At 35.9% G+C, this 24,185-nt stretch overlaps 1 protein-coding gene across 1 annotated transcript in view; it reads left to right on the plus strand.

Moving 5' to 3' along the window:
* The first annotated feature begins 2,786 nt into the window (after nucleotides 1-2,786).
* Nucleotides 2,787-24,185, plus strand: part of PKN2 (protein kinase N2) — a 29,816-nt gene continuing 8,417 nt past the window's right edge. The window contains exons 1-9 of the mRNA XM_009697722.1: nucleotides 2,787-3,081; nucleotides 11,375-11,526; nucleotides 16,060-16,177; nucleotides 17,826-17,971; nucleotides 18,067-18,280; nucleotides 21,099-21,284; nucleotides 21,597-21,706; nucleotides 23,543-23,686; nucleotides 23,825-23,900. Of these exons, the coding sequence (XP_009696024.1) occupies nucleotides 2,850-3,081; nucleotides 11,375-11,526; nucleotides 16,060-16,177; nucleotides 17,826-17,971; nucleotides 18,067-18,280; nucleotides 21,099-21,284; nucleotides 21,597-21,706; nucleotides 23,543-23,686; nucleotides 23,825-23,900 (1,378 nt within the window). The 5' untranslated portion in view covers nucleotides 2,787-2,849. The remainder of the gene's footprint in view (nucleotides 3,082-11,374; nucleotides 11,527-16,059; nucleotides 16,178-17,825; nucleotides 17,972-18,066; nucleotides 18,281-21,098; nucleotides 21,285-21,596; nucleotides 21,707-23,542; nucleotides 23,687-23,824; nucleotides 23,901-24,185) is intronic.

Below are 24,185 nucleotides of genomic sequence, written 5' to 3' on the forward strand. Positions count from 1 at the left end.
AAAGTCCAGGGACAAAGATGCTGCTGAGGGTGCCCAAGCTGAGGAGAACTTTAACTTAATTACTGGAAATTTGGAATGCAAATTACTAATGATCATGGAGATTTAATTTCATTGAAGACTTGTTAGAGACTCTATATCTGGAACAAGGGCTCTAAAAACCTGTTTCTGGAAGAACTTAACATCCTTTTAATAGGTGGGATGTAGGGCTTGTAGAGGGATAACAACCTGCCATGTAACAGAATACATTATTGTTCAATAGATAAACGATTAACTGAAGTCTCTTTGGGAAACCCTAGTCAAGAATATTTCTGAATTATTTATATTTTAATTACATTGTTCTGTTTGAGAAGTGTACATTGTTGGCATAATTTTAGCATGCTGCAGGTGTTACTGGAGTATGGAATAAAGGTTTTCTTTTGGTTTTGGGGTTGTTTGGTTGAGTTGCTGGTTTGGGGTTGGTTTTATTACATTTACCACTTGTCCTTCTCCTGTGAACTTTGAAAAGTGTAATATCATGCTTTGAAAGAAGGTAGGTGATGAGTTTATTTCTAGGAAGCTTGCAGAACAAGTGCAAAGGTTTATGGTTTAAAAATACATGCTTTTCTATTTATAAACACCGTTTTGATCTCTGTTTTTAAAGGCTAAATAGTAGTATACTAATCTTGAAGCTCTTTTTTTACATCCTAAACTTTCATGTGTTAGACAAACAGGGAATTCAAAGATCTGAATCTAGTTTGGATATATTTATTACTTAAATAGTTTGCTATACAGTTGCTATATGAATTTATTTACAGTTGTTTCTCAAAATACTCAACACATGGTTCTTGGTTTCCTTCATTACGGATATGAACCTTTGTACTAGTTGCTCATCACTATTGATTATTCTTTAAAAAAAAAAGAAGTTATTCTTTTTATACGCCTATATATGGAAGCAACGCCATGTATTTCCCAGTACAACTATTAATAGCCTCTCTACATATGCATAATAAATTATTTATTTTAATCTGCACTAACGGAAATGTGCTTACAGGAATCACAAGTGCACTCTAAGTATAAATTTGCATTATTTTTTCCCCTTTCATTTCTTACTCGGTTTGTCATTTCTAAGTTGCTTGTTTGTTGTCATTTTCACTGATAGACAAATTCTGTGGCAGAATGGTGATTCTGACTACTGGTAGTAGTTAAGAATCTTTGAATTGCTAACTTTTTGTACTAAAAGTAGCAGCTATGGGTAGAAGTGTTGTCATAAGAGGGGTTTAAAGGTGATTTAGTAAACTTGTAAAATTATAATTGAGGACTATAGCTTGGATCTTGCTTGTGGAAGGCAGTATCACTGGAATGTGCACAGATTGAAATAGTTTGATCAGCTTTATCTTTTGACATATAGGGCCCAGGCACAACCTTCATGATCCTCGTGTCCCCAGTTCTTTTGAAAAGAAACAAGTCACTCTGGACTATATCTAGAGATCATGTGTTCTGGGACGTTCTTGCAGTTTATTAGCCTGGTGCTGTGCTTCTCGAACTCCTTCCTGAAAGTTTTCTTCTACTGTTTCCTCTGCTGTACTGTTGGTGTTTCCAACAGCAAATAGTGATGACAGCTGATTTTACACCCAAGCTTTTGAATTTTTAATCATCTCTTCAAATACCTTACTTTCTACCCAAATATTTCGGAAGTCTAGGCAATTTCTTCATTGTGTTTAAGAAAATTTACTGGAATTCTGATCTTTTGGGTATTTACGTACAGAGCAGGCCACACATTTACTAAGTAGACCCTGAATTACAACTGAATCAGATTCCAAGTTCAAGAGAGCCTTTCTTTGATCTTCAGTCACTTAGCTCTAGCTAAGACTCCTTGGGTAGGACCTAGTGTCTACTCATTGTACAGGGTCCATGTACAAGACACACAGGAAGTGTTATTACGTATGTAATTGTACTTGGACTTTATTGATGTAGGTTCTATAACATGCCCTTTGTGCTCTTAACTTCTCAATGGTACGTAAACATATAGTAGGCACAAGCATGACCTCATATGTACTGATGATCTGAAGACTTTTTCATCCCCTGCTCCGTTACTACAGTAACTGCTATTCATCACTGCAACATTTTATTTTTTTTTCATTTCAGCCTAGCTCGCCTGCACAAGAAAGTAAGATTTTTTTATTATTATTATTTAAAGTGAAAGACTTTACTTAAAGGATTAAAAAAAAATCTAGCAAATTTATTTTCCAGTAACATCTTGACAAATCTTTCTAAAGATGCCAGTATTTCTTTAAACATTTGGAAACATCAGTAAGTTTTTTTAACTTTTTTTTTTTACAATCTTTAAATGTATCTATTTTAATGAATGTATAAAAATTCATCATAGATATTAATTGTTAGAAGTTAGTGTTATTTCCTATATCCGTTTGGTCTACTAAAACACACAGTTAAATCTAGAAAATTACAGATGTGAGTCATTAGCTCTAAGGCATATAACTGCCAGGCAAGTAGCCGTGACAAATCCAGAAGTATTTAAATCTCTTGGTGTGAAAAATAGGCATAGTGAAGATGTCACTAAATTTAAAATAAATCTGTTGTAAAATTTAACTCCAGTTAACATGAAATGTCTTGTGAGATTGTTGCTTTAGGGCAACATGAGTGTAGACCCATGGTTAGTAAATGGTCTTACAAAGTGAGGGTTTAATAGAGAGAGGCCTAAAGCCTAGTCATTTTCAGTGTGCAGCATGCATTGTCAAGAAACAGTGTTTCCTGGTAGTTTATATTACTGTTTTTCTTTCTAGGGGGATGCCAAAACTCTTGTAGCATCTGAGAATGTGAGCACTGGCCAAAAGTTGGACTTTTCAGATACAATGGTACAGCAGAAGCTGGATGAAGTAAAGGACCAAATCAAGCGGGAAATAAGGAAAGAACTTAAAATCAAGGAGGGAGCAGAGAACCTCAGGAAGGTCACAACAGATAAAAAGAACTTGGCATATGTGGACAACATTTTGAAAAAATCGAATAAAAAGTTAGAAGACTTGCATCATAAGTTACAGGAGTTAAACGCACACATTGTTGTAACGGATCCTGAAGATGTTGCAGGTACCATACATTATTGTGAAATCATTTTTTTTCTCTTAACTTAGATAATCTGTATCCCATTTCACGTGAAAAAATTGATCTAGGAATGAACGAATTCGTAGCTGCAGAGTTTGTTACTTATGTGTGCCTATTTTTTTTGATTCACAAATAAGTGTCCAGTCCCTTTAAGTTTTAAATTGCTTTCTGGGGAGCACTGTATTTCACGGACTATTTGATGATGCTGTAAAGGCTAACTTAACATATACCAGTTCTTCATTTTCAGTTATTACTATATTAAAATATTTTCTCAATCACTGTAATGTTTCCTAACAGCTTTTCACTGTATAAAAGCAAATTTCAGTAGCTCTTGCAGTGACTTTTTTAGTTATGCTGTAGGCATCAGCATTAATGCATTTTTATTCCATGGGGAAAAAAAATTATAACATTTGTACTTAAAAGATTGTTGTTGTTTTTGTTTTTTAAACTTAAATCTAACTTTGAAAAACTGTTTTTCTGTTGTGCCATTTATCTGACTAGCTTACCAAACGTTTCTTACTGTGGCAACGATTTATTAAGTCTTCAGGCTTTTCCACAATGCAGCTACCATTTAAATACAATTTGAAATTGTTTTCACGGAATCACAGAATGGTTGTAATTAATGGTTTTAATTAGTATTTTCTGTGGTATGGCAGTGAGTCAATACTAACTTTGAGTGTATTTTTTAAAAATACCAGGCTTGGTATTTTAAGATGGAATGTTGTCAAAGTAAACAGTCCTTTTTCAGCTTTGTGGAATGACTTGGGAGATATTGCCAGCCTGGTGATTTCACATTGCACGGACTCTTGGCAAAAAGTTAATAAATGTGCACGAGCCATCAAAGGTGTTTGTGAAGTGAATGCCAAGCCCTAAGAAGCTTGGGCAGTAGAATAAAAGACTGCATCATTCTTGTGAAGAAAGGTTGGTTACAGTGAGAATTTAAGAGAATACTGTCAGGTGATGTCAGCAATTCATACTCTCTGGCCCTGTGACATGCTGCAAAAGTGTTGAAGTGTTCATGGTGGCCTGCATAGTATTCTCTGTATTCTCTGCATTTTTTGCTTTTGATCTTTGTGAGATACAAAGGGCTGGGGGGGGCGGGGGGGGGGACGGGACAGACAGCTGGAACTAGTGAGGCAAAGTAGTTGCTGCCCTGTGAAATAGGAATGAATACAATAGTGTATGCTTCATAGATAGCCATTGGGTTTTTAGTAGGCATGAAGCATTCTGTTCCCTATCAGATAAGGTTTATGAAAATGTGCTTCACTATTGACAGTAGTGTGGCTTTTAAAGGAATGGGAAGAGTGGACCAGAAAGAAAATTGTATGTGAACTGTGTATAGACTGACTATAAAAATGTGCGGATGTAAATTTGTGAAGTTCATCTAGTAGTAGAACTTGCAAAGTGGATGGGCACAGAATGCTCTTGTTGGAACGTCCCCTTTCAGTGTAGCACTTTAAAACTCTTATCAGGATGAGTTAATGAGCGATATTATCCTTGTGCGTGACTCAGGAAATGCAGTAGACCCTAAGAAAGCATTTACTAGTTCTAAAGAGATAGTTTGGCTACAAAGATCGAAATAATGTTGTTCAGATCCTGAGTACACTTCTGAAAAGACTGACAGTGCCCGTTGCTTTTGTGAGTGACAGTTAGCAGCCAGGCTCATCTCACCTTGTCTTCAAATAACAGAGACTTCATGAAAGGCTCAAGGGATAAAAGATCAAGGTTGATAAACTTATGTGCTTCTACCCGCTTTTGATACATGCTAAACCTCTTAGTAGTATGTTTTTAACTTTCATTCCAGTCAGAGTGGTATTGGTAGATAGCTTTTAAGCTCTTAATTATTGAAATATGCAAGAAAATACTTACTAATTCTGCTGAGATCTTTATATTTTATGTATAGTATCACATCAAGTATTTCTATGCAAGGCCTATTTTAATAGAAAATATTGCATAACCTTCTGAAAAAAAAAGGTAATCTTTAACTCTTTTCATATCTTTTTTTAGATCAAAGATCTACAAGCACCCACCCTCCAAAAATGAAATGCCTGAGTTTTTTATACTGTTTGCCTTGTGATTTAATTGCCTGTCTCCTTCCTGATTCATGGTCACTAATTCATGGAGGGGGAGTACTATCAGTAAACATTCTATCTGTCTTGAGACTCATGGGTGCACATCATCTACATAATACTCTGATTTTTAATACTGAAGTCTTAGGTTTGACTTAATAGTAAGCTTGACCTTTGCAAATTAAGGTTAGTAACATAAAACTTAGGACACACCGACTTGTGTGGGTGTTTGTGTGTGTGTGTATATGTGTATCTATACATACAGAATATTCAGCAGATACATAGACCCACAGCCCTAAAGATCACTGCCATCTGACTGAAGATACCTCTGTGGAGAGGTCGCAAGTGTCTCGGTTTTGGAATTGTTGCTTTTACTGGGGATTAGCAGTGAATTTGATAACCATTTACTCCCCAAATAAGTGCCTTGTTTACAGAGGTTGGCTTTATTCTAAGTTACAGCTTTTCACCTTAGCTCATGTTTCACTTTTTTTCTGGTCAGTTAGTGACAAATTATTTAAAAGAGATGGGATAGATGGGAAATTTTTAGACTGTAGAGCATGAGTGCTGAAAATAAGGTAAAGAGGATTTAAGAGCTGTGGGAGTCAAGGTCTGTGTTCTGTTTATGTACTTTAACATTTTTGTGGGTGGCCCTATGTTTTTCCCAGTCTTCTATTCTGGAGGTTTTTGCAGGTTCTATGTAGCAAAGTCAGGACTGAGATCCATTGAGAAGTAACACTGAGAGAATTGTTGCCTATAAGGTGATGATTCCTTTAATCTGTCAGTCCTGAAGATTTTTTGACTGTTTCTGTTGACTGGTTGAAAGGTCATTGTGGTAACTTGGAAAAGTCATTTAATCTTTCCTTGTTCCTGTATCTGAAAAGTGGGTGTGAACATACATTTGTAAAGTGCTCCAGATTTAGACCTGAAAAATGCCATGCAAGCTGTTGAGAGTCTTACTGTTGCTTATGTTATCAAGCAGCAACTTACATTACTTTTCTAATGAACCACTAATTTGTAGTGTAACTTCTTTGTATTCAGCACAGTTTAATCGATACATGTTAAAACCATTAATTGTAGTGTTAATTAATCTACTGTAGAAAAATGTGGTTTAATAGCATTCCATTTCAAGCAAGTTAAGATGTTTTGATGGTAGTTTGCCTAGAGCTGAAAGCTTCCCATGTCCTAATGCTGTAGGAAATCATTTGCACAACTATTTGAAGAGTTGGTATTAAACCTTAAGCAAAAAGTACAATTTGCCAAAAAGCTATATTACTGGATGTGGGGGTAGATTTGGCAGCAGGTGTATGATTCAGAAACAACTTTCAGCATAACATAGGTTTACTTTACCTTATAGGGTTGCTGGTGAATCTAGATTTGTTTTAGAAGTGGGACTTTGTACCCATGTCTGCCTTTATCGGGCAGTGTATTAGTCATACTAGGACATGGAGTGTTAAAATTTGTAGGTCAGCACTTAAAAGTGAAGCAGAATGCAGCAATACAAAATGAGTGGGACAAACCTAGTAACCCTTACTGCTGGAAATCAGAGAGATTTATTTTAATGTGTAACATGGGGGTGATTACTTTAGTCTTAGGGATGAAGAAATTGTGTATCTTGAAAACACTTCTACACAGTAGCACAGATTAAATTTTTGTTCTTTTCATGTGTCTAAAAAGTAGCAGTAGAGATTATGGGTTTTAACATGACTTAGCAAGGTTTAAGATTGAAATAGCTTACCTACAGCAAGTCACTGGTTTAATTAGGCATGTAGGTGATATGTAGGATATATATACATTAGGAAATTAATCTGTTCCATGGAATTGAAGTAAAGGTGGATAGGGAGTTGAGATTATAGAAAAAACTTGAGGGAATTGAGGAGACTGCACAAAACATGAAGAACATGAAATTAAAAAGACAAGTTCATGCCTCTTCTATTCTCCTAACTTCTAAGCTATCAAATTTACATCAAATTTGGCTGTAGGGATCACAAAGAAAATAAATTATTTTGTTTAAGAATATAACTAGCAGACAGGGGAGTGAGGGAGACTGTTTGGGGGATTTCTTTGTCCCTACAAATGACTAGGTTAATCTGTCAGACACCAAAGTGTCCGTGTAAGACCAATTACTGGAAACTGGTAGAGGTAGCAACCAAATTGGTAGAGGTAGTGACTTTTTAGACAGTAAACTCCACCTGCAAGGCTCAAATCCATAGGAATTTTATGGTAACTTTTGGGAACGTTAATGTAGAATAATATTATTGAAGCAATTTGAAAAAAATCTGTCACTTGTTTAGTAGTTAAAATTACCCATTACTGAATTGAAATTCAGTTGAACTTCAGAAGTTTCTGGGAGGTCAGTGCTGGGTGTTCTTTGAGTGCAGAATGTCCACTGCTGCCTGGGACTGACAGATGGCTTAGTTCAAGTGCTGATGCAACCATCTGACTCCCTGAGAAAAGCCTGATGATGCCTTTTTCATCCCTCCTCCAGCAATGCCTAAACATGCATCACAGGTATTTCTGTTGGGTGTGACACTGATGAGGGGAACTGCAATTAAATATCCTCAAATAAGATTAAAATTAACTATTTACCAAAGGGCACTTGCTGCTAATTGAGTAGCTTAGCAGCATGCTGCAGTATCATCTGGGAACCCAAATTCAGAAAGTTACATGGGATCCTAGATATCACACTGAGCTTACTGAAGAAATAGCGTACCTGGCATCTGGGGAAGAGTCCCCAAATGAATGAGCAGCAGCCCCAGAAGAGTAGGGTTGTGTCGCTGCTCTAATAAATATAATTTAGACAGGAGCGCTGGTAAAAGGCAATTTAGCAGCAAGAAGTTTTTGCTGGTGAGCACTATGCAAAGTGTCAAACTGAAAACCTTTTCAGAAGAGCAAAGAATCATGGTTAAGATAAACATTTCAGAGTGAAAACTGCCATTGTCCTGATGCAATCAACACATTAAAAAAAAAAAAACAAACCACCCGACCAGTTAAACCATTGCTATTAACTTATTTTAAGTCTTGTGAGTATATTTTCATGAAAACAGGATATTGCAGGTGCTGGGGAAGCAATACTGCAGCTCTTCCAGCAGCCTGGATGTGTGCTAACAAGCCACACAAAACTCAGTGTTAAGCAACAACGTTCATAGTTGTTCAGCAAAAATAACACGTTAGTTACTTGAAATGAAGTGAAGTTCACTTGAAATACATCTGTTACTTCACTTGATATTCACTGTCAAGAAGAAAATGCCTAGAGTCACTAATCCATACCCCAGCAAAGCTCTTGCTGTCCTATGCAAAGTTGGACTTGAATGCATCCAAAATGGCAAGTCTTGTACTGTCCTTATTGACCAACAAACATGGCAAACAGGAGAATCTTATTTTCCCCAGTCGCTACTTACTTACTTGAGTGAAATATCAATTTGGTGTGAGTTCTTAACTCTTGTTTAACTTTAAGCATATACGTAGATCCCATTGATTGCAATTAGCTGGATTAATTTATTACTTGTTTGTATTATGAGAATGACTAAATGTCTCCAGATGAGATTTGAGCCCCTCTGTATAGTGCTTTACACAAATAGATCAGACATAATTAACCATACCAAAGTGATTACAACCTCAGTAGACATTACAAAGAGAGAGGGAAACAGTTAATACAGATGTAGCTTGTAGTGCTGCTTCTAAGATTGTCAACTCTTTCCATAAGAAGACCAGTTTGTCTGGCTGATTTGAAACTTTAATCTGAATTCTTCTATAAGAAGCTGCCTCAGGCTGCTTACTGAATTGTAATGGGCTTGGGAGGAGGGAGAAGGAGTCACTTGGAAGCCATTTCTGAAAAGCTGTTGGTAAACTTCCCCCCACCCACCCCCCCTCGCCCTTTAAAAAGAAAAGTAATTTTTGTTAAGAAACCATATAGTTCCATGTTTGGGAGTTCAGTGAGTAGCTATTACACCTGAAGGCAAAAAGTGTTTTCCTCTTAGGTATCAGTCCATACTGCAGAAAAGTTTCCTTTGGTGCTGGTTACAAACAAAGCATATAGTAGAACTATTTAAATTAAATGGTAGAGGGTAGTTTAGGTCCACAAGTGCAGACCAACTCTTGAGATGACCCAGGTTAAGTGATGTGGTTACACCTTCACAGTGCAGACACACAAAGCGAGATAATAACAGCTGCCTGAGCAGCCTGAACTGTGGTATCTCTTAATTAGTCCTTGGCTTGCAACTTGAATGTCCTTTTAATGCAAAGGAAGACTGCTTGTGTGTGTTTTTAAAAGCTGTGAAACAGACTTCAGGAGCCCCACAGTCTTCCCAGGGATCGTCAGAGGGCTGGGTTCTTTAAGTGGTAGAGGCCTCCATCATAAATCTAAAGTTGGTAAATATTCATTTATACGATTAATCTACTTTACAGGGAGACTTAACACTGACTTTCAAGTTTCATGTTTGTTCTAATTTTGAATGGATTATTAAGTGAGGATTAGTTGAATGTGAAGATATAAGTGAGAGGAAAGCATGTTGTTAATCTTTGTTTTATTAATAACAGATTTGAGGTAAAGCTGTGCAAGTGCATTTTCACAGAGAAACCAAGCCAAAACATTGAGAAGAGGATGAATGACAAAACAGATGAGGAATAACACAGATTTTATTTTTTTTTAATTTTTTTTTTCAAAACATCTGGTATTTTCTGTACTACCTTTAGGTAATGAGGATGCAGTAAGAGTCTTGAAGTGGCTTGAAGTAAGGAGTGAATTAGCAGCAGAGGAAATGAAAACTTCTCCTTACATGAAATCTGTATGTAGCCTCAGCAAAGATTGCAATTTAGGAGGAAATTACAAAGCAAACTTGAAAGTAAAATGTATTAAATCTCCAAAACTAGTTATCAGAAACTTCTGCAGAAGAAATAGGAAACAGCAGATAAGGCATCTCCTCCCCATGACACCTCATTATTAATAATTTGTAAGTTACTAGTGCAGTGACTGTGTTTTCTAATAATTGAGGACTTCAGGAACTTGATCCATCATCCTAGTTTTAATTCAAGAAAAATTAATTAAAATTGGAGAAAAAGACTGTACTGTTGATATTGGGTAAATGTCTTCCAGGAGACCAACTGCAGAGTTGGTCTATAGAGAAGGTATTACTCGCTCAGTTGTTGTTGATTTCTTCTACCCTAACAAAAAAAATTACAGTGGACATAATTTATCCTCTTTTATAAAAAGTTTGAAAGAGAAGCCATTGGGATGTTAGGCAAGATAGTTAGCTAAAAGGACAGTCATGTTGGAAATGGTTAAGTACTAAGAAATAGTCCAGTGGCCACTTATTTTCAGTTTGCTTCACAGTTCATGTTGCAGAAGGTGAAATATGAATCAGTGATTAATAGACTTTTCTGGAGGAAGATAGAAAAGTTAAGGAGTTTGACTATATAATTTGATTGATAAAACTAACTTGCATTCCATTAAATTAATCCAGCAAGATGGAGATCTAAACACAGTAATATTGTCAAACGAAAAAGCTTTATCCTTCCCACTGATCACAGTTGTTTAAAAAACTCTCTGCCTGTATATCCAGTTATCCCAGGATTCTTTTATGATTCCATGGCAAAAATGGTTCAAAATTGTTCAGCCTTACAACTAAGGAAAAGGCTCATTTTATCTATTCTTAATTTTGACATAAACTGTGTCTGCAGTGTTCACAGTAGAATTAATGAGGATCTACTCAATATCTGTATTTAGACTGTGCTCATTAATATTGAATATTATTGTCCAAGTTTACTTTTAAAACACTTGGATTTAAAATCAGGGGTGTAAGAAAACTTAAAGGAAAACTGCATTTTTAATTGCCTCAAGAAGAAATAAATCTCCTTTGAAACGAAAATAGACCTAGCTACAAACCTGCCTATTTTACCACTCCCGGAAGTGATTCATGTGAATTAGGACATGTGTGGGAGTCACCAGGCTTTCGTGAGGCTTTTCATGTTAAGGCGCATTTGCAGTGCTGTTGCAAAGTAGCTCTGCAAAGGAGGGTCAGTCTTAATACTGAAGTATGATGTTCCAACTTTGTTTAATCTATGACTTAATAGAATAGAGTTTAGGGTGGTTTTGGGCAGAGGAGTTTGGATTTTGGTTTTTGTGGAGTTTGGTTTTTTCCTTTTTTCTTTTTTTTTTTTTTTTTTTTTCCCTTCCCCCCCTCCACACATTACATCTTACCTTTAATTCACAGATTGTCCTAGGACTCCTGATACTCCAAATAGCGATCCTCGTTTTTCTACTAACAACAGACTGATGGCCTTAAAGAAGCAGTTGGATATAGAACTGAAGGTAAAACAGGGAGCAGAAAATATGATACAGATGTACTCAAATGGCTCTTCAAAGGTAAGGCTTTGGAATGCTTAAAGAACGTGTAATGACTGTGGATTTTCATGTTGCTGTGGTGTGAATGTACAATATATAAACAGTATGCAATTTCAGTATTTTTAGTTTGAGGTATATATTTGTTAAATAGTTATGTCAAATCTGCTACAAATTACTATACCATTTTTTGTTGTGGTTTGATACCCACTCAAGTGATTGTTTTATCAATTCATCCACATGCAGTTCAACCTAAATAATAAATCCGGCTTACTAGATTTAGTACATCTAGTAATCTTTGACCATGTGTGATTCACTTAGCAGCAAAGCTTGGTATGACACCGACTGGTATCTGAGGCTTTTCCTAGCTCCAGTAAAAAAATCCATTAGTTTGAAGTTGTAATGTGCATGATAATTACACAAAAGGCAGCATTGCCAAGGATGCTTCTGAAATGGTCATCTAGTTATAGTTGGCAGAAAAAAGATTTGTACCAAATATTTGTTTTAATAAGATGTGTGTAGTATTGTGATAGAGTTGTTACAATCTGCTTTAGTACACGTGCACATAAAATACACATTGAAATACTTCTTTTTGCAGAAGTGTGGTATTCTAGAGGTAGCATCTGATAGCATCAAACTGAAAATAAAAAGAAAGCCACACTTATTTCTAGATCTGAATTGTAAACACATGCTCGCTTGCGCTCACTCTCTCTTGATAGCACCGAAAGTTCTCCAGAGAGGCGGGGGGAAGAGTTTGCTGACCCTTAAATGGGTCTGACTTACTAAATAGTCCTAACTACGTAATAAAATTCATCATACTCTAAGAATCCCCCAACTCAACTGAAAGATAAGCCAGATGTTTTAAATGGGGGGCGGGGGGACGGACACAAACACAAAACCCGACAAACAGCCCCCACAAACACACACACACACATTTTATGACTATAAGGGAATCATAGTTCTCAAATGAGAAAAGAGGGAGGGGAGGAGGATCCTCTACTTACCGGCCACTTCACCCTTCATTAGTTACTCATTACCTGTTCTTTCCATTTACTTTTACTAAATCATTAAGGAGATTAATTTCCAAACTAAGGGGAAATACAAGCATAGATCTAACAATAGTAAGTAAAATTTAAATGTTTTAAGTTCTTAACTGACTGAGCCAACACCTAACTAGGTCAGTGAACTTATTAAAAAGAAGCGTTGGACTTGAAAAGTAGACCTCTATGAATTGTGTTGCTACCCGTTATAACTGATAATAACCAGGCAGTGTTATGTTTCTGAGTGAATTTCCGCTAGTGACTGGTGGAGAGACAGATTACTTTATATCTGCCTACTGTATGACTTTCTTATAACTCAAAAAAATTACAGCAAATGCTGCTCACTCCCAGAAAAATTAGTTTAGACTAGATGGACCATAGGTGCCATCAAACTCCTTCTGTCCCAGCAGCACTTCTGGTGAACTAGCTGGTACTTGGGTAGCCTTATCTGAAAGTTACCTGTAACCTAGTAGCCTGGGTAGATGGACTATCTGGAATGCATCTTATGACTAAGAGCCTGGGAATGCTGTCCATGCACCACAGGCCCTCAGCTCCAGCAAACCCTGGAGTCTACGTCCTCTGGGGCCATGTACTTAACAGCAGGTACACTTAAAAATAATAATCAGCTGACCCAAATGGATCAAAAGACATACATGAATTATGTTCCTAATAAACCCTCAGTGAGTAACCTTGTAACAACCTGAAAAAACTTAACTAAACACTCAGGCTATAATACTAGACATTGTCAGTAGGCTTTGATCAGGCCAGGTAGAAAAGATAAATTCTGGCTTGCTTTATGACTAAGCCATGTAATTAAAATTGATGATTGAATCTTGTATTTGCAATTGGTAAATGCTTAAATCAGCCTACCAGATTGGGTGCATGTAGTAACTGGGCTGGGGAGAGCAAGCTGGAAAACACAAAAGCATTGCAAGCTGCTTCAGCAAACAGGATGGAAATGGTGCGTATTCATTCTCTCATGTTCTTAATAGTCAGTAGTGAGTTAATTGGCCAGTTTAAACTGTAGGCTTGAGCACGGTGATTATGTTTTAAAAAGCAGAACTTAAAACAATTCAAGTGTCTGGATGAGGTGGTCAAAGGGGGCAGAAAATTCCCAGTTTGAATCCAAACGTGGTAATCCAGTAGTTCTTTAAAAAGTAGTTGCAGGACCCTCTTTAAAACATATTAAACTCTTTTATGACCTTTATTCAAGTGTACTATATGATCTAATTTCAAATTTGTTGTATTATTTTCAGACCTAAATTTAATGGAGGGAGGTCAGCTTCTTAACAGGCTGCTTTTTCATTTTTAATAGTAATAGACCTGTCATCCCATGGGAAGGTTTTCTCTTTATACTTACTGAAGCAAGTAGAGTAACATTCAGCTCAATCTATTTGGACTTAAGTGTTTCTGAGATATTGATCATCTTTCCTTGGACTTGTGTGGATTCTCTGAGATCCCACGACAGCTTTGCAGATCGGTTTTACAGGCACTGTCAGTTCTTCTGTACTCAAGAGATGCCTTGCAATACTTTGTATTCAGTCTCTAACACTAAAAGAGCTGCTGAGTATAACACATCCATTTTGATTCTGAAGATGGGATTTTCTGTCTCTTGAAAACATAAGGATATCTCTATAATCCTGAATTACCTCCATTCTACACATTGAAGGGCTGATGTTGCACCTGAGCAAGCAAATCCATTGCAGTAAGAGGCTATGAGGGACAATCAAGAGCAGCAAGATCAAAAATAAGACAAAAGTGACGATACAGAGAAAGAAACACACTGTGTTTATACATCAGAATGATGCACGGATAAGGTTTATTAAACGATTCTAGAGTTGCTTGTAATCTGTTACTTAGATCCTATACTCTGCTGTAGACAGGGGTTATTTCAAAAGTTGACATTTGTATTTGAGAAGGCATTTATTCAGGAAATTCAATGTACTCATTAAATAATTGGATAGCTAATGTGGAATCTTAAAATATGAAAACTAGTGGTATCTGTCTGAAATGTTGATTAATACTAAAACTTAAAACCAAGAGTTCTGAGACTATGGTATGCAGAGGGGGCACAATTTCTCCCCATGCAGCCAAAGACTTTTTTATGTGTATATCTTGGTGTATCTGCCCTGCAGAATATGGGGCAGCATTAAAACCTCTGAGTGAGTAATACAATAGGCACAAGGTCATAGAGGAACTCTATGAAGGTCAGTTTCTCTCTTCTCAGCATACTGATTTTTCTCACAGTATACTTCATGGTGCCAGTGTTTCTAGCTCTTGGTATCTGTGCGACACTGCAGTTCTTTGCTTTGGTTGTGGTAAGGGGAAGAATTTAATTTCTTTAAATTTTTAAATAATTGATAACTTCGTTATAAAATTAAAAATATAAGTATAAACCATGTCCATGGGAAAGTAACTTATTAATGAGGTTATAGAGTGGCTACAAGATGAGCCCTTTGGGCTATAAGAAATGTGATACTCATCTACACTGACTACTATTAATTACTGTGATTGGTTGGTACTGCACAGACAGGACAAATAGACTGCCTCAAATTTTTTTATACCTCTTTTTGTTCTTACTGCAAATCAGATCACCTTTAAGTTATCTGGTAATTCCCAGAACATCGAGAGAGAGCCATGCAGCAGCTGTAGAAACATATGCACGGTTCCACATCCAAGAACCATTTGATAATCCATTCTAAGTCAGATCTCCAGTAGCTGGAGGACAAAAAATGGTGTACCTGAGAAATGTGTGGATGGCTGCCTGTGCTCCTGATAATGAAATGGTATTATCAGTTAGTTTGAAAGGTCATCCTTGGAAACGTTCTCTACTAAACTACTTGTGTTACTGCATTTGAAAACAAAACTTAGTTTAGTTTATTTAGATGAAAGGTCCTGTACTTTAAGTTGCTGATGAAATAGCTAATGAAGCAACCCTCATGTGTTTATTAATGCAAAAAAAATCTTCAGCGTTGATTTGTTCAGAAAAACATTCTGCATGCTTATTTATAATGTGCTACGTAAGCTAACTTCATATTTCTAATTTCAAGATTGAAAATCAGCTCAAGTGAATTAGTACAATAATTTTTATATGAATTTAGTTTAGCAAATTTGTCTATTAGAAGAGTCCTCGTCGCACTCTCAGTAAATTTGCGTCATTCTACATTGAGTGGAGGTATTTTGCACTTAATATCTAGTCCTTTATTCAGTATCAGCTTATAAATCATTAATCTACACGTGTAATGTTGCTAGATCATGCCTCCTTTATTCAGCTTTAAACAGGTACAGTTTCTATGGAAGTGGCTTATAGTCTTTAATCAACCAGAATATGCCTCTGTCCTAACTTAATTTCCACTAATACCCTAATGCAGTTAGTTGAATTGGTCTGATATACAGAATAAACTACGTAGATTTAGTTCTTGTTCCTAAGGCATGTGGGTTTTGAAGTTTTTAATGTGTTTTGTTCCATGAAGAGTTTACAATTTTAACTTCTTTGTTTGTTTGTGTGTTTGAATAGGATCGAAAACTTCTTGCCACAGCTCAGCAGATGCTCCAGGATAGCAAGACAAAAATAGAAGTTATAAGGATGCAGATTCTTCAGGCAGTCCAGACCAATGAATTGGCTTTTGATAATGGTGATGGAGTAGAAAGGAAATATGAATCATTAATGTCAGAATGCGATGTAGATATGTACCCATATGCACACAGAGTTATCACAAATTTCTAGTAGGAATGTCAGACAAAGCTTGCACAAACCAAAAATAATTGGAGACTAGGCATACCATTGTATGTGTTAGGATGCCTAATACATCTGACTTGAAGCAAAATACCTTAAGTTTAATGAAGAGAAATACAATCTCTCTTCACTATCCTTTTTATACCTTCTGCAGTCCATTTTGCTTTGTGGCCTTCGTTCTCCCTTCATGCATGCTTTCTTTTGTCTTAACAATAACTAGTGACTTTCTTTAAAGCATATAATCTTTTCACTATCCTAAAAAAAAAAAAAAAATCTGACACAGGTACAAAGCCTGCTTGTCATACTTAAATAGATTGACCTTATTATTACTAATGGGAGCACAGATGGAGGTGCATTTTTGCTGTCCTTATGGGTATTTAGGCTAGACTGAGTAGTAAACACCTATTTTAAAAACAACAACAAAAAAATCAGTGTTTTTAAAATTCCCTGACTTGAAATACTCATGCTGCATTTCAGAAGTAGTTTTAAACTTACATTTCTTTCAAAATATTTACATTTTTTAAAAAAAAAAATTACCGCTGAGCTATAATAGCGTGAGTGTACTATAAAATCATGGGCATATCGGTACATCTCTAAGTCTTGGACTTTGTTCGTATGCATTGCTGAGTATGGAAGTTGTATGACGATGCTTATAATCAGGGCCTGGATATATCCTAGATAATGAAAAACTTGTGTGTGTTTTGTTTTTGGGGGAGGGGGAGGAGGTTTTCTTTGTTTGTTTTTACACTTATGACATTTCTGTCTTTTTTTTAACACCCCATCTTAGCACATGGATTATGTATATCATTTGTTCAAAAGAAAAAGAAATATATTCAAGTGAGAAAGGGCTTTCCAATGCCTTTTTGTGTTCCTACTACTCAGAGCTTTAAACAGAAAGGAATATAACCAGGAAACTTTCTAATTCTGTTTGGGAAATCTAAGCACTGTAAGAAGTGGCCATCAGAATGGTTAACCGAAACCATTTGGGGAAGGTGGTGTATGAGACCTCTTACATTTTCTGTGCTGGCAGAAGCCAGATTCCTTGGGATTGTTTGTGAACCAGGAGAATTATCAGAAACCAATCAGGGATCTACTTAGCTACAGAGTAGTTTGAAAGATAAGTCCTCAGAGCATGGTTCAGAAATGTGCAAGTCTCAAAACCTCCTTCTTGCCAGCTGAATGATGTTTAGGAGATTTAGCTTTTGTCCCTTAACTCCCCTGAAGACATGTTCTTTTTCTCACATCCTCTAGCAATTCTAGCTCTTCAAGGAGTAGAATCTATTTATTTGATTGGGGCCCTGATCAATTATTTCTTCCTTCAAATTCAGATGCTTAAAATTTCACTGTTGCTTTTATGACGTACTTCAAGCTTTTCTCTGGACTACCAAATCTGCATCTCTCATTCTTTTCTTTTTTTTTTTTCCTTTTTTCCTTTTTTCTTTTTTTCCTCCCCTTCCCTCTGTTTATATGGGAGAGGGGTTAATATTAAAGAAACTAAACATGAACATGGTCTTCAATGAAGATTGTTTGTTTGTATATCTTTGCAGCAAAACCTGTGATAAGCCCTCTTGAACTCCGAATGGAAGAATTACGGCATCATTTTAGGATAGAATATGCTGTAGCAGAAGGTGCAAAAAATGTGATGAAATTACTTGGATCTGGGAAAGTTACCGACAGAAAGGCACTTTCAGAAGTAATTTACGTCATTAGTTTCTGATTCTTTATTTTAAATGTTCTTTCAAGAAAAAAAAATTGAAATATTTCAATATTCTTTTTTGTTTTTAAAAGGCGCAAGCAAGATTTAATGAATCAAGCCAGAAGTTGGACCTCTTGAAGTATTCACTGGAACAAAGATTGAATGAACTTCCTAAAAACCATCCCAAAAGCAGTATTATTATAGAGGAGCTTTCATTGGTCTCTTCACCCACATTAAGTCCTCGTCAAAGTGTAATATCTACTCAAAACCAGTATAGTACACTGTCCAAACCAGCAGCTTTAACAGGTATGATTTATGGAGCTCTTTTATTACTATTATTCTTTTATTAAATGGTTTAAAACAAGTCTTTAATGCCAACTTTATTTCTTTTTAGACATATTTAATTGTTGTTCTTTTCCTAGACAAAGGCACTTAGAATTTCCAAGTGTGTATGCGCCAAAAAAATGCAGATAAGTTTCTTCGATTTATTTGTTGACCTTTTTATAATCCTATTGAAAAAATCAAGTTCTGGCCTTAAGTTAGGTCTTGGAACAATACTACCTAGCGTTTACCTAACACCTTTCATCTTTAGATTATCGAGCACTTTAAAAGGTGGGTAAGTATCATTATCCCGGTTTTACAGATGGGGAAACTGAGGTGCAGAAGGGTTAAATGACTTTCCCTGGTCATATAACAAGTCAGTGGCAGAGCTGGAGATAGGCACCCAGCTTTTCTCCCAGTCCCTGTTTTACCCACTGGACCACACTGGCTTCCTAGAAGGTGAGATTTATGCTACCAAAACATGAGTTATATTTCTAAACCAAAGAGAGAGATCCTAACAAATGTGCGTGGAACTATTGAAGCCTCTATTTATTGGTGTGAATTGCTTTCCTTGCAATTACACACGGAGTTTTTTGGGGGGGTTTTGTGGTGGTGGGTTTTTTTTGTTTGTTTGTTTTTTTCAGATACTTAGCCTAAGTCCCTGTGAGGGAACAGTATGTTTATATATAAATATAACAATTGGGAACTTCTCATAGTTTGGGTTCACCTGGAATTGTTGTCCTTCGTTGGAAGTAAACTGTTTCAAGAGATGAGCCATACTTTAACAAAGCTTTTAAACATTTGCCTCCCAGTATTCTTAAAGAAAAGCAAATACTTTTGACTACTTGGGGGTATGTTGCTTTACTAAATTTATTTAATAAGTGGTTGTATAAGAGTTACTGGTACAGATAGGTTTGGTTTTTTGTTTTGTTTCCTAAAACATTTTACAGGTAACTATTAAACCAACTATTAACAGAGTAAGTTTATTACAAAAACAATCTGTAATTCAGATGTAACTCTAGTTATAGATGTATAACTGAAACTAGAATTTAGTTTTGAAGTGGGGTTATATTTTAAAGCAAAAAGAGGAACTCTTCTGCTGAGCTGCGATATTAATAAAATGGAGAGAGTCTACTTGTCTTCCATTTTGGTTCAGTAAGACACATAGCAAAAGGTAAAAAGCATCAGGATCTCAGTCAAGAGCCCTTGTAAAGTTGCAGAGTGGTCAGGGGAACTTTTTTTCATCATATTATCTCAAATGATCTGAAATGATCAGTGACCATGGGCATGAAGTATCGTGCCTTAGTTTTAAAACAGCTTTTTAAAAATTCTTTTCCTATAGTACATAATCATGAGTCAGATACATTATAATGACAATTAATTCCTCTTTCAATGTGATTTACTGATACATATGAATAGTTTCTAATGGGAATTATCAAAACAGAGCTACATGCTTGTGAAGTTCTTAGTAGTTTCACTTTCATATTGGCTACACAAAGAGCTTTTATATTGAACTGGATTTAAATGAACGGTGTCTTTGTGCTTTGCTTTAACACTTTCTGAAAAATAGATCGGTGCTACTGTCATACAAGTGCTTCAACAGAACTTTCTGATACACATCCTAGTCCTTATACAAGTTTATAGCCTTTCTGCTTATTAATTTCTTCTGTTTTTTCTAAACAGTTTGGGAATTAAGTATTCTTTTACCTTTTAACCTGTTTCAGGAGCCGATAGCATCTCATTGTCTTCATAGCCTAATGCTTAGCTGTCACTTATGCATGTTAGTTCCCTACAGGGTGGGTTTTCTTCTCAGACTGGTTTCTTGGTGTCTGTTCTGTGGGCTATACTGTTGCCAGACCATTTTTAGGTCAAGTCTGACTTAAATTTCTGTTACAAAAGAGTACTTTTAAGTTTCACATTTAAGTATATTTGCTGTCAAAAGAGCACTGCATTTAGGAGCTGCGTTTGTAGCTGACAGTGTGATTATGAGCTGGCTAATTTCACCACTTCTAATAGTTAATTGTGTTAGTGTCAGTGGTGTCACAGTTTTACAGATGCTATCTTGTACAGGATGAGGTAAGCCTACCGTTCTTGTAACCATCTGTGGTATTCAGATGCTTCTGTGCTGCTAGAGGAAACTCTCTTATTAGAACAGGAGCCTCTATACCTCATTGGTTAAAGATGCAGAAGATTTTGAAGTGTCTCAGCTTTTATAAAGCCAAATTCAGTCAAGTTGGAACAATTCAATGATTTTAAATTATGTACTAACTCAAATTTGACTTTAGCATGCGGTAGGCAAATGTGATTTCTGGATGTATCTTAAACGAATTTGTAGTCTCAATAGTCAGTGTGTTCATTTTAATTACCAAAGTGATGTATCCAATATTAATTGGTTATATGAAACTCATGAAAAATTGCTATTGTCGCATCTAGAAGATCCATCATTTTAATAAGAAACTTAAGATTCATCATCTTAAAAAATTACATTGCATACAACTTGAACCCAAGTCAATTAGGTTCTCAAGTGAAGAAAACAAAGATACTTCTGGGACATGGAACAAAAACTTATTTTGTGTTATTTTTGGTGAACTGTTGCTCCTTCTACAAGGTCAAGTCCCACATATTTGACTTTTAAGCTTATTTTCAGTGTATTTTTCTGTCTTGGATCTGTCTTTTGATTTCATCTGATATTTCTGTTATACCCTGCAGGAGTCAGAATGTTAGCTATTGTCATAAATCAATCATTTGCTTTGTTTATTTAAGAACAGAAATATTTGATAAATCATTGTCTATCTTGTTCTAGGTACCCTGGAAGTTAGGCTAATGGGCTGCCAAGATATTTTGGAAAATGTCCCTGGTCGATCAAAAGCCACATCGATTACGCTGCCTGGTTGGAGTCCAAATGAAGCCAGATCGTCTTTCATGAGCAGAACCAGTAAAAGTAAAAGTGGGAGTAGTAGAAACCTTCTGAAAACTGATGACTTGTCCAGTTCAGTATACTCTTACTTCTCTTATTTTTATACGTATCTTTCATTTACATTTTAATGTGCATGCTGTGTTCTGTAATTTAAAATACTAAATTGATTTGAAGCTTTAAACTTACCTGTTTCTTCATCTGTCAAGTTGTTTAAAAAAAAAAAAAAAAACCAAACCCAACAACAAAAAAGCTACAACCACACTATTATGCCCATAAGAACCAATTAAATATGAGATTAGATTTTTAAGGGAAACTTACTGAAGATTTTTTTGTTTGTGGAAAATCCTCTTAGATTTAAGCTGAGTTTGTGTATTTTACTTACAGATGAAGTCTGTGCTGTACTGAAGCTGGATAACACCGTGGTTGGTCAAACTAGCTGGAAACCTATTTCCAATCAGTCATGGGATCAGAAATTTACACTGGAACTAGACAGGGTAAAAATGTCGTCTTACTTCATTGACAGCTATAGACAATAATTAGATTAATTTCATGTTGCCTTTTTTTTCCCTATTGTTGTGATTATGTTCAAATTTCGTATGTGCACGTGTTCCCATCCTTAACAGAATGAGCTCCCTGGGGTTAAGCTGTTATGCTGGGCTGGCATTCTAGGAATTTTACCATTTCTGGCCTAGAAACTGACATAGTATTTTTATCCAAGATCTGACATTTAGCATCTTTTTAGCCTGTGATAGATGGTGCTTAAATTTTTATTAGGATCATCAACTTCTCATTATTTATCAGTAAATTCTAGTATCAGGTACAGTTTGAATATTTTTGTAAAGGTATGCCAAAGAATTTTTATAGTGCTTCTGTGAAAGTGTTCTCATGTGAAGCTGATCAATTCTTTAATAAATAAATTCACTAATAGTTCTTTCCTAGAACTTTAAATGTCACTTGGAGGACACAAGTATTGAAATGATACTTGGTGTTTCTTTCCTCACACCTTTTGAAGAGAATTTATGTTATATAGGTTTAATCGAGCATTTGTTTTTTAGATACCTGATAGTCACAGTATTTTAAGATACAAGGATTTTTTTTTTCTATCGGTGTTTAAAATAGACTGAAAATTAAACTATATTTTAGAAGCCTAACTGTCATCTCTAGTATATATTTAAAACAAATGAGGAAGAAAAAAAAAAAGCCACCTTCCTGTTTTTGCTCTCTCCCCGCTGAGCCCCACCCCTCTGAGCCCCAAACCAGATTCCTTCTGTCTAGGAAGAAAGCAGTTTTAGACCTGCAGGTAGAGAAAATTCAGGTTCCAGTTAAGAGTAGAGCAGAACAAAACTAGCAACTGTGGAGTCCTAAAGCCTTGATTATCCTGACATTAAAACTAGAACTAGTCAAAGGTTAGTAGCTGCTCCTGCCAGCCTAGTATGTGTCGTGTTCGCTATTTAAGAACTCAATATTAGATGCTTTTTGGTGCCAGAAAAGGACCTGGCTTCTGCTGGGCATGACCACGTATCCTTCTGTATTTTAAATGCACATTCCAAACCCCATCTTTTTTTAAGCTGTTGCTTTTTCTTAACTTTTCTTTCTTTTAAAACCTACAGCTATCGTATAAAGACAGTAAAGTGATGTATCATGGTGGAATTAAACTGTGCTAACTGAACTTAGTAACATACAATGCTGCTGTTACATTGTATTGCAGGGTTCTTCACATTTTGTAATAAGCTTTTGTAACAAGCATATAAGACACCCAAAGAATATATAAATCCCACTGGTGAGATACAGCAGTAGTTCTTGTTAGTTTAAAGTTTTTGTCCCTTCTTCATGACCATGTTACAAAAACTATATGTATTTCTAGACATACTGTATAAAGTCATACGCATCATGATGCATATGCAGGTACTAAAATGTCACTACACAGCTGTGAAGTACCCTTGATACTTGTAAATAACATGGAAAACTAGTAAAGTTGAGGTTTCTAAACACAGGTGAAAACTTGTTGTCAGAGCTTGAGCTAAAATATCTTGAACTAGCACTGTTGTTTGACTCAACAAGCCTGATCACTGTGAGTCTCTCCTACTCTTGGGGGAATTTTATGCTTATGCTTTTATTTGGACACTGGTGATCACATCTGAACTGAAGAGAAATGCTACAATCGTCCTAGTGAGAGCTTACTCAGTATGGCTGGTTAGCCCTGGCACTCTTTTAAAGTAACAGCTCTACATCTTGATCCTTGAGTTGCTAGATCTTATGATTGTACAGAGGTAATTCTTGCAGAACATTTACTAATAAGTAATTTCCTGTGTATGTGTTTCCTGTCATAGTCACGTGAATTAGAAATCTCAGTTTATTGGCGTGACTGGAGATCTTTGTGTGCGGTAAAGTTTCTGAGGTTGGAAGATTTCCTGGATAACCAACGGCATGGCATGTGTCTCTATCTTGAACCCCAGGGCACTCTGTTTGCAGAGGTGAGAATGTTTCCTTGAAGCACTTGAGCATACTTGCAAGTATTATATTGCAGAATAGTTTAAGAAGTTTTTCTTAAACTTTTAAGAATGCATTTTGTTCTGAAACTTGAATTTTAACACACATTATTTGAACTGCAGGTTACGTTTTTTAATCCAGTTATTGAAAGAAGACCAAAACTCCAGAGGCAGAAGAAAATTTTTTCAAAACAGCAAGGTGATTGTTTAATATAAACACATAAAGCTTAAAAATTGTACCGATCTGTGATTTTTTTATTTTTTTTTTTTATACAGCAACCTAATATTTGCCTGTGAATAAAGCTGTTGATGATGAAGGATTTGGCAATGCATTTGGAAATGTTTTGTTTTAGAATTCCTTATTATGCATTAGCATTCAATAGTGAATAATCAGGAATTGCTAAGGAATATGACAAATTCAGTTTGTTCTTCATAAACTGATTAATATGAATTTATTTTTTTAAATTACAGCTTTTGGTAATAA

This window comes from Cariama cristata, unplaced genomic scaffold, assembly GCF_000690535.1.
Source record: "Cariama cristata isolate BGI_N322 unplaced genomic scaffold, ASM69053v1 scaffold19980, whole genome shotgun sequence".
NCBI classification, from domain to species: Eukaryota; Metazoa; Chordata; class Aves; order Cariamiformes; family Cariamidae; genus Cariama; species Cariama cristata.